Below are 15,825 nucleotides of genomic sequence, written 5' to 3' on the forward strand. Positions count from 1 at the left end.
TAGTAAGTTTTAATATGTTTTAATATGTTATATGATATGTTTTAATGTGTATAATTCTCGTAGGAGGAAGAAGATCGAAATGCGGCCTTGTTACTTGCCACCCTCGGCGACGAAGAGCCACATTCGGATTCGCGTTTCGAATACGATGTGAATCTATCATCGGACGAAGGCGACGATGGATCGCATCAATTCCCACCTTCTAGCGCCGGCCAAGTTGGCGAAAATGACGAGGAGGCCGAAGCTCCTCCTCCTTCCGGGAGACAAAAGAAGAAGATGCCTCCAAAGTTGAAATCCGACATCTTCACCAAACATTACAAGAAGGTCCCGGTGGTAATTTCTAATCCTGATGATTCGACCACTACCGTGGAGACAGGCGAGTTCAAAGCTTATTGCAACTATTGCGATAAAGTCTATCCATTTGTAATCGGTGGGGGATATGGTACTCTCACACGCCATTTGAAGGCAAAACACCCCGTGGAATTTGGGCATTCTAGATCCCAAACCCAAATCAACTTCCCCGCCGGCTCATCGTCTCAAACAGGTACGCCACTATTTAAATACGATCCCAAAAATACTACCGATACCATGGTAAGATGGGCGGCAATGAAACATTTGCCGTTCAATTTTTTTAATGACAGAAAATATGAAATGACTATGCAACAAGCTTTTAATGTTGCTGCAAAAAGAATTCCCCCCTCTACTGCTCAAAGATCTAACAACCGGCAGTATTTTGAAAAAAAAATGGAAATTGCAAAGAGTCTATCCACCTTGGGGCACAAAGTTAATATTTGCTCCGATGTGTGGACGGATTCTTTCCAACGAAATTCTTACATGGGTATTTCTTGTCATTTTATAGACAATAGTTGGTCTTTAAATAAACGTTTGATTGGTTTTAGACAATTTCCTTCCCCACACACCGCACAAGCAATTGCTTCTTTAATTATTCAAGTTTTGAATGAGTATGAGTTATGCAACAAGATATTTTCGGTTGGTTTTGATAACGCAACCGCCAACACCGCAAGTATATCCGATTTAATTGCGGCTTGCTCCCCGGTGATAAGTGGTAAGTATTTTCATCAACGATGTATTTGTCATATTTTAAACTTATGTGTACAAGATGCTTTGTCTTTATGGCAAAGACATATTCAACCTATTACTACAGCTGTATCCTTGATCCACTGGAAGCCTCAAATTGGCAAGGCGTGGAAGAAGTATTGCCACTCGAAGAAAATAAGGTACACAAAGTTTACTTTAGACGTTTCTACTAGATGGAACTCTACATATGACATGTTGCAATCTACAATGGAGCATATAGACTATTTAGTTGATTTTTATAGAACTTACCCTGTTGATGATTTATATCTAACATCTTCTTGTTGGGAACAAAGCCTGAGTTTATTTAAATTATTCAAAAAATTTCGAAGTGCTACTATGGAGTTATCGGGTGTGTATTATTGCACATCCGTTCGTGTTTTAGAACATTGCATGATCATATCACTTGGTTTTAAAACTGCAATGAAAAATTCCGCAAATAATCTTGAGCTTATGTGTGTTTTATATTACATGGTTGAAAAATGGCTCAAGTATTTCAATGAGATCCCAACAGTGTTTTTGCTTGCCAAAGTTTTGGATCCAAAGTGGAAACTAGTTGGTACTTTCAAAATTTTAGAATTTTATTACAACAGTTTAGCTTCTATTGATCTTGAACCACTCCGAGCTTTGCAAACTGACGACGACGACAACTACATAAACCTTGCCAAAACATTCCAAATAAACCTCCCCCACCTCCCAAGCCTCCAAAGAAATTTTGAGTTCGACTTGCGGTCTCTCTTTCACGATTACGAAGTCAAGTACAACACTACCCACCAAGTTCGACCTAGACCCCCCCGTCAAACACAGAACTTTGGCTTCTTCCAAGTTGATGACCCCGACACCCAATCCCAATTGGCGGACCTATACGCCTTCAGCAGCGGAGGAAGGACGGCACATTCGGTAAGTGAGTTAGATTTATATTTAGACTCACACTTTTCATTCAATGAGGAAGAAGGAGGTCCCGTTCCCCAACAAATCGACGTCCTAGATTGGTGGTCTTCACACGAGAAAGATTTTCCCATCCTTGCATCAATGGCCAAGGAGATCTTTTCGGTTCCGGCTTCCACTGTCGCCGTCGAGTCCGCCTTTAGTGTTGGAGGCAACGTCTTGGACGACCGAAGAAGTAGGCTCACCGGACAAAACATGGAAGCCACCATGTTACTTGATGATTGGTGCTCCGCCGAAATTAGAGACCAAGAACCGGATTGGGACAAACTAGTAGTACAACCCGACCAAGACTACTTCCCCGACGAAGAAGAGTAGGCGCCAATACTTCCGATCAAGCCAAATAGGTAAGCAAGGTAAGAGAACTACGTGGACTTTGATTCCAAAATGCAATTGAGCATTGAGGATACGTAGGCATCTTAACTTATATTTCAACTTAAATTTTAAATTTAAGTTTAAATTTAAGTTGAGCTCAAGTCCTTTTCCTTTATTTCTTTTTTCTCCCCTTTATTTCGAATATGTAATTTTGTAAATTGTAATGAAGACTTTAAGTCTTTTGTAATTTATAATTTTGAAGTTGTAATTTCTAATTTTTATGTTGTAATTTGTAAATTTTAACTTGTAATTTGTAATTTTAAAGTTGTAATTTGTAATTTTGAAGTTGTAATTTGTATCAATAAAATTACATTTGTACATCGCTTCATTCTAATGTTATTTACGCAAGTTTTTTACATTTTAAACTTGAATTACAATTTATAAAATGCAAAAAAAAAAAAAAAAAAATCAAAACGAACCGCCGAACCGGCCGAACCGGCCCGGAACCGGCCCGGAACCGGCCAATCACCGGCGGTTCCACGGTTCACTTGAACCGGCGGTTCCACGGTTCACGAACCGGAACCGCCACACCTTGGCCGGGCCGGTTCAGGTTCATCAATTTATTGAACCGGAACTGGCGGTTCCGAACCGTGAACCGCCGGTTCCGGAACCGTGGTGACGTCTAATTGTGCTTCATTTCCTATTTATTCTTCCTTTATTTAACTTACTTAACATAATTTTTCAAAAGTCGCATGCCGAAAAGAAACGCCTCCACTACCACGTAACAGAAGTAGTAAGTATATTTTATTTTTAAAAATTTTTTATTTAGAAAACAAATACTCTATTCGTCCCGGCTAAGATGACACATTTCTTGGCCGACACAGGGTTTTAAGAATTGTTGGTTAAAGTGTTTAATTGGAGAGAGAAAATGTGGGTGTAAGAGTGTCCACTATAAGGCGAACACGCCCAATAGCCCCGCCCCAGTTTTTTTCCATAGCCCCAAAATTTTGTGTCCGCCACTATAGTGGACACCTCCAATAGCCCCCAAATTTTATAATCAACTTTCATTTTATAATGTTTCAAGTAATTATGAACAAATTTATCGGGCTATACGTAATTAGAAGAACACGACTATACGTAGTAGAATTAAAATTAAAATTAAAATTTTAAAAAAATTTAAAATCGGCTATAGCCGCGGCGGTCGGTGCCGCCACTATAGGCGCCGCGCCTATAGCCGCGTCCGCCCCCATTTCGCCGCGTCCTCGCCCCGGAGTCGGCTGAAGCCCGTCCGCCCCCTACCGCCCCCATTTCGGTATCCGCCCCGCGGGTGGACAACCTCTCCACTATAGCCCACCCGCCCTCCGCCCCAACCCGCGGCTATAGCCGCGGGCTCCCCATAGTGGATACCCTAAGTATTAAAATAGAGAAAGAAGCAAAGATGGATATTTTAATAAGTGTGAGAAAAAATGGTTGGGTGTATTAATTGGAGAGAGAAAGTATCCAAAAAAGGAAATGTGTCATCTTAGTTGAGACAAACTAAAAAGGAAAACGTGTCATCTTATGCGGGGCGGAGGGAGTAGAAACATAGATAAAAATAATTTGATTGAAAAAAGAATGGAAGTGTTTAAATATAGAATAATGTGTTAAAATATAAAATAATTCCAGGTGGCCGAAACTGTCGTATCGCTTGGGAGCGACCGCCCAACGCACCCTCCTTTGGCGACTTGCAATAGCGCTAGAAATTCCGCCACATGTAGCCAGCTATTGTGAATGCTCTTAGCACTTAGGTTATCCTTGCATTCATTTTTAGAGTGAACTACATAAATGGTACCTGATCTTTTATTTTCGCACATAAATGGTATCTGATCTTTATTTTATATCGTTTTTGGTACAACGTGACAAAAATAACTCTAGGTACCTAACATGTAATTTTTTGGTTACGAGGATATTTTGTAAATTTCAAAGTTTCTTCTTCTTCTTTCTTTTTTCTTCATTTCTTCTTTCTTTTTAGTATTTTATCTTCCTTTCTTCTTTCTTTTTTCTCCTTAGTTTATGTTTCCTCTTTTTTCTTTTCTCTTCGTTTTCTTCTTTCTTTTTAATGTTTTATACATACATCTAATTGCATTCATAATATAAATCAAGAACAGAACACCTAATTAAATTAATTATTTAAAATAATTAAATCAATTGAATATTTTTTATTAAATTATTTTATACTCATTTTAAGGTTGAAACACCTAACTAAAAATATTCAACTCTTTATATCATTATGAATACAATTCACAATTTTAATTTTTTATCAAGACTATATTGATTAGTTATTAATTTAATATAAAATAAGAATAATAATATTATTATTATCATATAATATTATATGATTCACAATTTAAATAATTATACTATAATTATTTATTAATTACTAGTTTTGTATTATAACAATAATAATATTATAATAATTAAATATAATTATAATTAAGTATATTGGAATGATATTAAAAAATTAAATTAATTATTAATTATAACATCAAAATAATACTCCCTCTGTCTCATCTCATGTGATTGACTGCTTTTCGGAACGTGTTTTGGAAAAATGATAATAAATAGTTAGAGTGAAGAGAATGTACAGTAAGTAAGAGAATAATGTAGATACGACTCTCTTCTATATTATTCTCTTTCTTACTTTACTTTCTCTCCACTTCAACTACTTTATTATCATCTTCGCAAAACAACGGCAAAAAAGAAATCAATCACTTGAGCTGGGACGAAGGGAGTAATATTAATATTGATTAATAATAATAATACTATAAGCAGTGAGTAGAATGAGAGAAGATATTATAATATCATTTTTTGTACTAGTTTTGTGTATGCCCAAATTATCCTCTATGACACAAATAAGAAAATGTATTTGTTTAGAGAGCATTTTTGGGTGAAAATCACATCAGGTACCAATAATGTGATTTATAAGTACCAAAAACGATATAAAATAAATATCAGGTACTATTTATGTGCGAAAATGAAAGATCAGGTAATTCACTCTTCCTTTTATGCTCCCATGTCCCATTCAAGATGATCACCTTTCCTTTTTATTTGTCCCAATCAAGATGACCACTTTCCAATTTTATAAATAACCTTCTCTCTCCTATCTCCTCATTAAAATATTCAAGTACCTTTTTTCTCTCTATTTTATTCCACCTAACAACACTTTTTAAAATCTCGTGTCACTCAAGAATGTGGTCATCTTGAATGGGACTGAGGAAATATATTAATATTTTTCTCACTTCTAAATTTTCATTTTCGTGAATTTGCAAAACAAAAAATTAAATCATTGTATTTATATCCAATAATTATTCCAATTGTCAACTAAGGATTCCTTGAAATAAAGAGACAAAAAAGCTGAGTTACACTAGAATAGGAAATTAGTACAACCATTCATTGGAACTCGAATAAGAGAAAAATGAAATTAAAAAACTGTATATAAACTCAAGAAAAGGCCAAAAAGTACACATCGAAACATACACAGTACACACACTCCAACCAAGCCACTCCAGTGTAAAAACCCAACTACCCATAAACACCATAAATCCACACACCCATCATCCCAACCAAGACAAAGGAAGAAACAAAATTTGGAGAAAAAAATTGTTTCCAAAGAAAAACAACAAATTTGGAGCAATGGCTACCCAAGAAGAAGAACAAATCCAAGAAACCCAACACCAAGAAAACCTCCATCTCCTCTCCACCTATCTGGGCCTGAGCTTCACAATCTTTCTGGGGTTCTTGCCCAAGAACTCAATTCAATTACTCTCCACATACCAAACCCAGAACAAAGTTCTCACCTTTAGGCTAAAGCAAGCGGAGGAGCAGCTGAAGCAGCTTCATTCAAGGAGGAAAGAGGATTCCAAGGCAAACGCCAGAGTTGTCGAGATATTCGCCAGCCACAGGCACGCTTGGCAGCAGGAGGAGAAGCGGCTGCTACAGCAGATCGACGATTGCAGCGAGGAGATCGCCTTCTTGAAGAGTAAAGTCGAGGACTTTGAAGGAGTGGAGGCCGATTTCAAGGCCAGCATTGAGGATTTGAAGAGAGAGGTTAGTGAGAGAGAGGAGATGCTGAGCTTCATGAGCGGTGGGGAGTGCTATGGTGATTTGGGCTTGAGCTGTGGTGCTGCCAAAGCTGGGGTTTCGGAGGGGGTTGATGACTGCTTTAATAGCCACACTCATACTGCCTTTACCTCTGATTTCTTGAATCCTGCTGCTTCCAAATTTTGTCCTGATAAAGCTAGCTTATGGCAGGTCTGAGTTTTGAATTTGTTGCCTTTTTCTTTTAATTTTGTATTTCTTATGTAAATGTATGTGTTTTGACTTTGAGGGAAGTTTTTATGTTTTTTTCATGGAAAAGGGCAGCAAGATTTCAGTTAAGAAACCAAGATTTTATAAGTGGAAGATTAGATGGTTTATTTGCCTTCAAAATCTTTGAATTTTAATTTCTAATGTGAGAGTGTTTTTTTGAAGAATGTTTTGTGTCTTTGATGGAAAAGGGCTGCAAGATTTCTGTTCAGAAACTACCAATTTAGGATGTGAAGTTTGATGATTTTAGTTAGTCATAATTATTTGAAGTCTGCAAAAGATTGAGGTTTATTCAAGTTGAGCTTCATTATTCAAATCAAGATTTACCAACACATGCTAATTTTGTTTTATCTATACTGAACCAATTTGTTTGATAATGATGTTTTCGTATTTTATCCCAGATTTTGGAATTCTAACTCATGCACCTGTACATTTACATTTGTATATTTCCTTAGTCCATGAATTTCGAGATAAAGGTAGAATCTTGGACACCGCAAGGCTTATATTTCAAGTGTCACACCATTGTTAGGGGTTGAATTCGAATTCAAAAATTTTTGTGTTATTATCGTAGAACGGTTTTATAATTATATTTTGTTCAGTTCTGTCTTGTTTGTCTTGTGTCTCTATCCTCACCATAACTCTTTTCCTTGATAACTTCTTCAGTTTAGGGAAATTTAGTTCATTAATGAGTATGTTTCTGCTTTGGATGCTGAACTTCAAGCTTCCATATCTGACCTTGTGAAAAAGTCTGGACCACATTATTTAGGTCGAGACGCTGACTGTAACCGATATTTTGCATGTTTTGGCCAACTATTTCCAGTTTGTGGAGCCCTTTTTGTTTATCTTCAGAGTTCTTGTGAAAAAAGTATGACAACAAGTTTGATGGTTGCTTGTCATGATGGTTTTTGTTGATGGACCATGTTTTCTTACCTCTCAAGAAGAGTTGTCAGTTTCTGCTGATGGACGATCTTATTTACCCTGTTTCTTCACATCACATTCATGTTCACAGCCTTGTTTGCTCGTTTTCGTTATTCAATCTAAACATTTTTAGTCTGCCTTTGTCTGTGATGAGAAAAAAGTAAGTTGTCTGTCTCTAAACAGTTTATGTTTTGGCTCTTTACAAGAACAGTTTGGAACATCATGCTGAATTCTTCGTGGATGAACAATTTCATCATCGTGTGTTATTTCATGCATACACTCCGAATATTTGCTGATGAAATGAGCTAAGAAACCCTGTGTTTATTTTACTTGCTTCTTACCGATGCTGATTCTTGATGTTGACTGTGCAGGATATGCAGCAGTATGAGCCAGTCGAGTCAGTTTACCACGTGAAGCATTTCGTGTCTAGGTAAAAATCGACACCATCTATTTGATACTACTTTACAAAGATTCTAAAACCAACAAATGGTGTGTCTAATGCCACTGGAAAACTATTTCTTGTGCAGAAGGGAGTCCCCTTGGAAGGTAGATGGTGATTCTAGTGGAGTCTCATCGAAATTAAAGCTGCTCGAGCAAGAACTCCTGAATTTGGAAAGAGTTTGTAGGTCAGATCTGTCGAAGGTGCCTTCACAGATGCGGAAGCAAGCCAAGAGGTACCAAGCATTAGCAGGAAAGATCGATGATCTCTGCAGGAGAATGGTAATCATTCGACTTTTCTACAAACTTTATCGAATTTGATTGAGTTTTTTTAATATACTACATAGTTTCTGATATGAGACCCCTTTTATCTAAAAGCAAGCTAGTGATCCATGCGAATCCACTCTGAGCTCAGAGTTTCGTATACAAAGGCAAACGGAGTTCTTGCTAGAAGCATTTCGTCTGTAGCAACGAGCCTCTGAGACCAGCCAGAAACTCACAGCACTGCAAAACGAGAGAGGAAAGAGCTACAGAGAGGAGGTTGATGGGGCGGCTAACCTATCCACGAGGCGATCACTTGACTCCATTAGAAACAACTTCAAAGAGATACAAAGGAATCTTGAGATATGGCTGGCAAGAATCATAGGAGACCTCGAAGGGCTGCTGTCTAGAGACGGAGCCTCTCGTGCAAGAGAATACTACGTCTCCAGGTACCCTTTTGCTCACCAGTAAGAGTAGTAAATAAACAATGCCAGTAATCTAATTTGATTTGAGTTTGTAGCAGCATTTGGTGATCAAGAAAATGTACAGTTTCCCTTTCCCTGTGTTTACTGGTTTCTTGTAGTGTTGAACTGTAAATTGATTCAATTTCAGGAGCTCAGATGATAATAGGCTTTTGGAAATTAAGATTGTAATTTTACAAAAATGGGAATTCTCTTTTATAAAAGGCAAACAGGAATCCTGTCAGGATATATAAAAGAGGATCAAATGACAAAATTTAGGCATCATGTTGTGTGTGTTTTTAATTGCTTTGGAATCTTTTCACTGTTTTTTTCCATGCGAAAGTGAAGTTAGGTTTTGTGGTCCTTTTGCCCATGTTGTGATGGTGAAATAAAAGTAAGTGGTCCTAGCTTTATTGGATAATCTAGGAAAATCACATAGTAAAATTTTGCAATAAATTGGTCGATATTTATTTGTTAGTTTTGGGCAATAAAAAAAACTTTGCAAATGGACGGGTCGAGAGTCCGCACGTTTATTAAAAAAGAAACACTTTGCAAATCTTTCTTAATTTCTTTCACCCCTTTCTTGATTCTCTGTTCCCCAAAAAGATTAAAATTTTGTGGATAGGACAGAAATAAACTTTTAATTTTGAGCAGATTTGCAAATATCGAGATTTGGGGATGTGGGCAGATCTTTATCATCTGTCTAGACTCATAGTTATGGTTTCCAGATGTGCTCTAGAAGGTTTTCTTTTGTATAGATAAATGTGATTCGTGAAGGGATTAATAATACTCCCACGTTCTACTGACTTCTATTTAGTTTGAGTTTGACCTTGACCATGAGCATGAGCATGGATTTTTAAAAATATAAAAAAATAGTTTAAGTGTGAATTTCATTTATATATTTTTCTGTCTTATTAGTAATTAAACATTTTTTTAGGTTGTCTTATTAAAAATGAAAATTACCTTTTTTACTTTTTTATCTCTCTTACTTTACTCTCTTTTCATTAACTCACAAAACAACACTACATAAATTCCGTTTTGAAAATCAAATGGTTCATTTTTATTGGGACGAAGAGAGTATATTGGTTTAATAATAAAATATGAGTGAAATATGTTGGTGGAATGTGAGATCTACTTACCATTTATGATAAAAGTGAAATAGGATTCTTATTGTGGGACATATAAAAATAACAAAATATGACTCTTATTGTGGAACAGTGGGAGTAGAGCGGAAGATCAACTAAGACCATCCATAACAGTGTTTTGCCGCCGACTCTGTCTTGTCGAGACGGTGGCGAATATTGTTGCGGATGCGCTTAAGTGTGAATATTTTATTTTTAATAAATCTTGAATTTTAATTAAATAAAAAATAATTTTATTAAATTTCACAATAAATAAATTAAAACAGAAAATGGATAGAAATAATTAAAAGAAAAGATGATTAAAAGATAAATACATGTATTGTTTCTCGAATAAGAGATAATATAAAAAATAGTAGTATGAAGCCAATGAATAGTTAAGAGATGAGATGGTTAAGAAACATTATTATCGATGACCTAATGCTACATCATCCCTATAAAAATAGTCTTGTTTATAAATAACATGAATTTTAAAGCACAAGTCTTAAATAGATGAGAGAAAAACAAGTATGAATAAAGTAATACTACATTCTTCCCTTAAAAATTGAAACTTTTGAAACAATACAGATTTTAATGCACAAGAGAGAAAGAGAAAATTGAATAAAGTAGGAGAGATGAAGAGAAAAAATAGTGGAAGTAGTGTTAGTAAATTGTGGGATCCCCTTCCTAAAATAGAAAATTTTAAAAGTTTCTCTTGTTAAGAGACAATTAGAATAGAAATAGTTTTTATTTTTAAAAGACGGAGATAGTAGATAGAAAAAAAAAACAATCACAAAGTTATCTTAAATGTAATTAATTTTGGTAAACAAACTGAAATAAAATTAAAACTAATTTTGTGGACAAATAAAGTGGTACTCCATTAAATTAAAAAATAACATAACAGAGCATAACTAATTCTAATATTAATATTTAATTAAAAAATAATATATAAATAAATAAATTAAGAATCGGCTCAGCTCCTCCGTCCCATTACATTTCTCCTTTTTATTAAAAAAAATAACTATGTATCTCTCTTACTTTATCCTCTCTCTTACTTTTTCTTTCTCTTAAAAATCTCTGTCTAAAAGAAATGTCTCACATGAAATGGAACTGAGAGAACGTATCATAGCTTGTAGAATTTCAAAGAGCTGAGGAACTGCTCTAGAATTCGATCCCCACTCTCTTATTTATAGGACAATGGATCGAATTGAATATCCTATACGTAATAAAAAAATTTCTACATAAGAAAGAATAAGCAACTATGAAAAGTGGAAACCAATCTAAAAATTAAATCCATTTATATTAAGGATTAGTTTATTCATGAATTTCACTTGAATAATAGTCAATATTGACTTCAATCATTAATATTTTACTAGAATTTATCGTTATCAACTCTAAATGAATTTTTAACCTTTTCAATTGAGAGGCAAAGCCTTCTCATTCAATCCTTTCTCAAATGCAATCATATTAAAGCCTAAGAATATAAGAATGGTAGAAAGTGTGTTAGAGATGAAAAGGCGATTGTTAGTCCCCTCCAAACCTCAAGGGTTTATATGGGGCCTAACATCATTTATTGATTAACTACTACCACTAATTAAAAGCAATAAAATTAGTAACTGCAAAACCTGTTAGTTGTTCAGCCTTCCTTCTTCCATCTTCATTTATTCTCACATGTTCTTTCCCATCCCCACCTTTACTACTCTTTTATTGTGATAGATCATGGGTAGTCTCTATAATCAAAGCCACAAAATGTGATGTGTATCAGAGTGTCATTACAATCTAATATCAAGAATAAGCAACATCCCAATCACAGCACAATCTGAATAAATATGATCATAGGACTTTCAGCAATCATACAACACAGTCTGAATAACAGAACTCCATTATATTCAAGCATATATTAGATCATAACCTCATAACTTACAATACGAGCAACTCATAGACGATGAAAGCTTGTAATCAGCACGAAGCTGCAGCTTATTCCAGTAACTGCTTCACCTTGGTGATGTAATCACTCATTGCTTGCTCCTTAGTTTTTCCTGCCAACAAGATGCCATCAATTGTGTTAATTTTAATTTGATCGATCAAAAACAGATTCTACGTTGTGAGTGCCAATTGAATGTACCTTCAACGGCCTTCCATGCATCCCACTTCGCCCTGTCCCTCATGTTAAACATACCGGGACGACCTGCATTGAGCTACAAAGTTAATCTAATACTATCAATCAAGTAACCAACAAAATCTGCACTGACTATTTTTATACAAATTCACACAAGGTGAACTCAACATGATACAATTAGAAAGAAGTGTGATGTGAAAACTGAAAACTAACTCGTGTTGACATTTCCAACTGTAGCTTGCTTGTAGAGTCCATATAGAATGAGCCTGTTTTCATTTGAAGTGCTCTCAGGCAAGGTCTTAGCTTTCTCAGCATACTCCTCAAATTCTTCCTACAACGATATTTTCCTTTTAAATGTAAGCAACCTGATGTTTGGCCTAATGAAATCCGAACATACCGAAGCAATGAATTAAAATCCTAAGAAAATTGAACCTTGTGGTAAGAACTAAACGAAGCAATGAATTGAAATCCTAAGCAAATTGAACTCAGCACTAACCAAAGTGATTACTATAACAATGTCCATTCAAGCATATTTCACATATCCTTTTTAACTAAACTCAATTTCTTATGCAGTAAGATAATTATATTGAAAATGATAAACAAATCAAGCATGGCTAATTTTGAATCCCAAATCCCAAGCGAACGAATAAATCCATCGAATAAACCTAATTTAAACGATCAAATAGCAAATTAGCAATCCATCCAGATCTAATTCTAATCCAAAAACAGATTTCAAACTCATTAACCGATATAATCCAGATCAACAAAAGGATAACAAATCAACTGGAAAAACAATAAACACGAATGGGCGGGAAATGAAAAACAACAAATTGTTCAAAATGAAATAAAAATGATGATATAGTGGAGTGGTTTGTGAGCGAAGAGTACCTTCAAACCCATGTTTTCGATAAAGATAATCGAGATCGAGCTGAGTTACAATCTGAATTTTGATGCCGAGAAGTGCGTAGAAGGAAGAGTTTATATAACTAACTTAAAGAAGGATCACAAGTTCTCCCCATTACTTTCTTATTTTATGAAGTAATTAATTTTACTGAAATTATAATATAATTTAAATATGTTTATCATAAATTTTTATACTGTATTAATTTATAAAATCTCTCTTTATAATTAATTTTTTTAAAAGTATTACTTGAAATAAGATAAATTTAAAAATACATATTTATATAATAAGTACAATATTTAATATAATTCGAAACTCATCTAATAAATTTACATAAAACTATTTTTATTTATACTCCATATTTAATAAAATTTTTTTTAAATTTATGAGATCATTATACAAAATTATTTTATGTGTAACTTAACGCACTAAGTGAGTGAGCATGAGCCTAGATTTAAAAAATAGCTAGGCCTAGCCCTAGCCCTAGCCCGCTTTAGCCATGGGCCTAGGCTGAGCCGAACCGAGCCCAAGTTGCTCGTTTCGATCTAAAAAAAGTCTTAAAAAGAGAAAAAGTCCTTCTAGCGATATTATATCAATGTCCAGAAATATTTGCTGATATTTCTAAAGAATAAGGATCGTGGATATTATTAATGCAATGTCAAGTGACCAAAAATCAGTTCTCTCTTTAATTAAATCTTTAATGATTTTCATTTTCTAATACTTGGCTTTTATGCTTTTGTTGTCAAATGAATTTCATCGGTATAAAAATTTAATGTATGAATTTAATTTGAATGTTAATTTAAAATTATAATTAAATTTAATTCGTATGTGAATATTTTATTTTTAATGTATTTTTTATTTTAATTAAATTTTTAAAATGATTTAATTACATAATATTATAAATAATAAGAAATGAATAAAATAAAAAATAGGACGTATGAATAATTAAGAGAATGAATTGCGGGTTATGGGTTTGTTTCTTAAAATAGAAATGAAACACATAAAAATAGTGTAGTGAATGAATGATTTTAATAATATGATGATCCTGGATGGCTTAATGTAAGAAACTTAAATGCAATATGTTATTATTATACTTGGTAACATGGATACAAACCGGTTGGAACACGAGACGTGAACACAAGAGTTTTTCAGTATACATGTTAATCAAATTCAAATTCTAAATTTATACAAACTCCAAACTATAATTTGAACTGTTAAAAAATTTGAACAGATGATAAAATAGTAGCAATAGAAAATGTCAACACAGTGTCAACAGTTGATGTTGTGTTGACATTTTCTGTTGCTACTATTTTGCCATTTATTCATATTTTTTAACGGTTCAGATCATAGTTTAGAGTTTGTACAATATATGAGTTTGCATTTTATCACTACCCTACCATATCATCTAAACATCTACGACTAACTTTTACTACACCTTATAAGTTATAAGGAATTGACCTGCACTTCATAATATAATCGTGTTATAAATATAGATATAATTTTCTCCATCTTCTAAAAATAGGGATTTTGAGATTGACAAGAATTATATTATGAAATTGAATACAAAATTAAATAAATGAAGTATTATTAATCAACACTGGATCCCACCTTATTAGAGTATAGAGTATAATATGTGAGAAAAATATTTTTAAAAATAAAAAAAGTGCATCAATTTTGTGGTACACATTAATTTTTTGGTACGTAAGGGAGAATGCAGTGTGTGGAATAACATTGTTATTAAGATATGGAGTTATTTTTGTTTTATAATTTCTAAAGTAGACATATTATTGTGTTTATGTTAAAAAAAAGCGACATGGGCTAGTGCGCCAGTTACTTATCTCAATTGTCAAATTCATTTTTTGAAATTGTGGAGCTAATAGTAATTATGGTGTCATATATTTTTCATTTCCCTTTTTTTTGGCTCATCACTATAATTAAATTTCAACACACGCGTGCTCACTTTGTAGCATTTTTCTCTCTTTCCTGAATATTTATCTTCTTTAAAGGAACAATTGGATTCATTACAAGCATACTTTTAATCAACAATTCCACCTACTTTTTTTTTATTCTCTTTTGTATATTCAAGCACCAATGTTCATATCATTTCTTTCTACTTTCGGTTACAAAATACAAGGGTGTTATGGGCCCTGTACTACTTCTTTATAAATACAATTGTCCATTTTGCTTCAAAGGGTTTGTAGAAAATAAAAACATTAATTTACGTTTTACTTATAACCAAAAATCAATTTTGATTTATGTCTTGTTTGACATAACTTGTAAAAGAAATGTTAGGTCAACCCATTAAATCCTTAGATGAATTATAGTTTAATTGAAGTGCATTATTTTTTATTAAGAATTATGTTTGTTTTATGCTTTTCCTTTCGAATTAAGAAATGCTGAAATTGGGGATACAAAATACGACGCACCTTCAAAAATCGTCCACCACAATTAAACTATAACATCGAAAGATAATAAATGTGGGCTGCTCTTACATAGATGAAACATGATAATTACTAAATCAATGTGAGATAAGATTTTATATTATCCCTATTAGTTATGTATGACTAGAATTTATTTTATAAAAAGTGATTGTGATATTTTTGGTTAATGTTGGATTTTGGTGGACGAACTTATGTGATTATGAAGGCATAATTAACCTTATTAGATTAAAATAATACTACTATTCTTCAAATTATGTTGCCTTTTTCATGAAAAAGGAAAAAGAAACTTAGTGTCCTATTAGCTGTTAGATTTTCCACATTGGTTGAGGAGCTTAGTTTCACGATATGATTAATTTTCTAAGTTTGTTTCCCTGAAAAAGAAATACACTCTCATTGTTCAACTATAACTAACTTGACCTTTTTTTTACGTCGAGTCATTTTCTTTTTTAGTAAAATATATATGATAATTTAT

At 33.7% G+C, this 15,825-nt stretch overlaps 1 protein-coding gene and 1 pseudogene across 2 annotated transcripts; one reads left to right on the forward strand and one right to left on the reverse strand.

The window, feature by feature from the left end:
* The first annotated feature begins 5,857 nt into the window (after positions 1 to 5,857).
* On the forward strand, positions 5,858 to 9,077 carry LOC121757219 (annotated as a pseudogene).
* Positions 9,078 to 10,679: 1,602 nt separating this feature from the next.
* Positions 10,680 to 12,993, reverse strand: LOC121758267 (acyl-CoA-binding protein). 2 transcript variants are annotated; one of them, XR_006041395.1, is made up of 5 exons: positions 12,900 to 12,993; positions 12,225 to 12,342; positions 12,018 to 12,080; positions 11,817 to 11,931; positions 10,680 to 11,622 (listed from the first exon to the last, which is right to left on the reverse strand). XR_006041395.1 is itself a non-coding variant. In XM_042153675.1 (4 exons), exons 1-4 carry the CDS (start codon positions 12,909 to 12,911, stop codon positions 11,870 to 11,872), a joined length of 255 nt encoding a protein of 84 aa, XP_042009609.1. In that variant the 5' UTR covers positions 12,912 to 12,993; the 3' UTR covers positions 11,685 to 11,869. The 2 variants fall into 2 exon arrangements, 1 of the variants encoding a protein (XP_042009609.1); XM_042153675.1 differs by lacking the exon at positions 10,680 to 11,622 and having other exon boundaries at positions 11,685 to 11,931.
* Between the last annotated feature and the right edge of the window lie 2,832 nt (positions 12,994 to 15,825).

The sequence above is a fragment of the Salvia splendens genome, chromosome 12, assembly GCF_004379255.2.
Source record: "Salvia splendens isolate huo1 chromosome 12, SspV2, whole genome shotgun sequence".
Taxonomy (NCBI): Eukaryota; Viridiplantae; Streptophyta; class Magnoliopsida; order Lamiales; family Lamiaceae; genus Salvia; species Salvia splendens.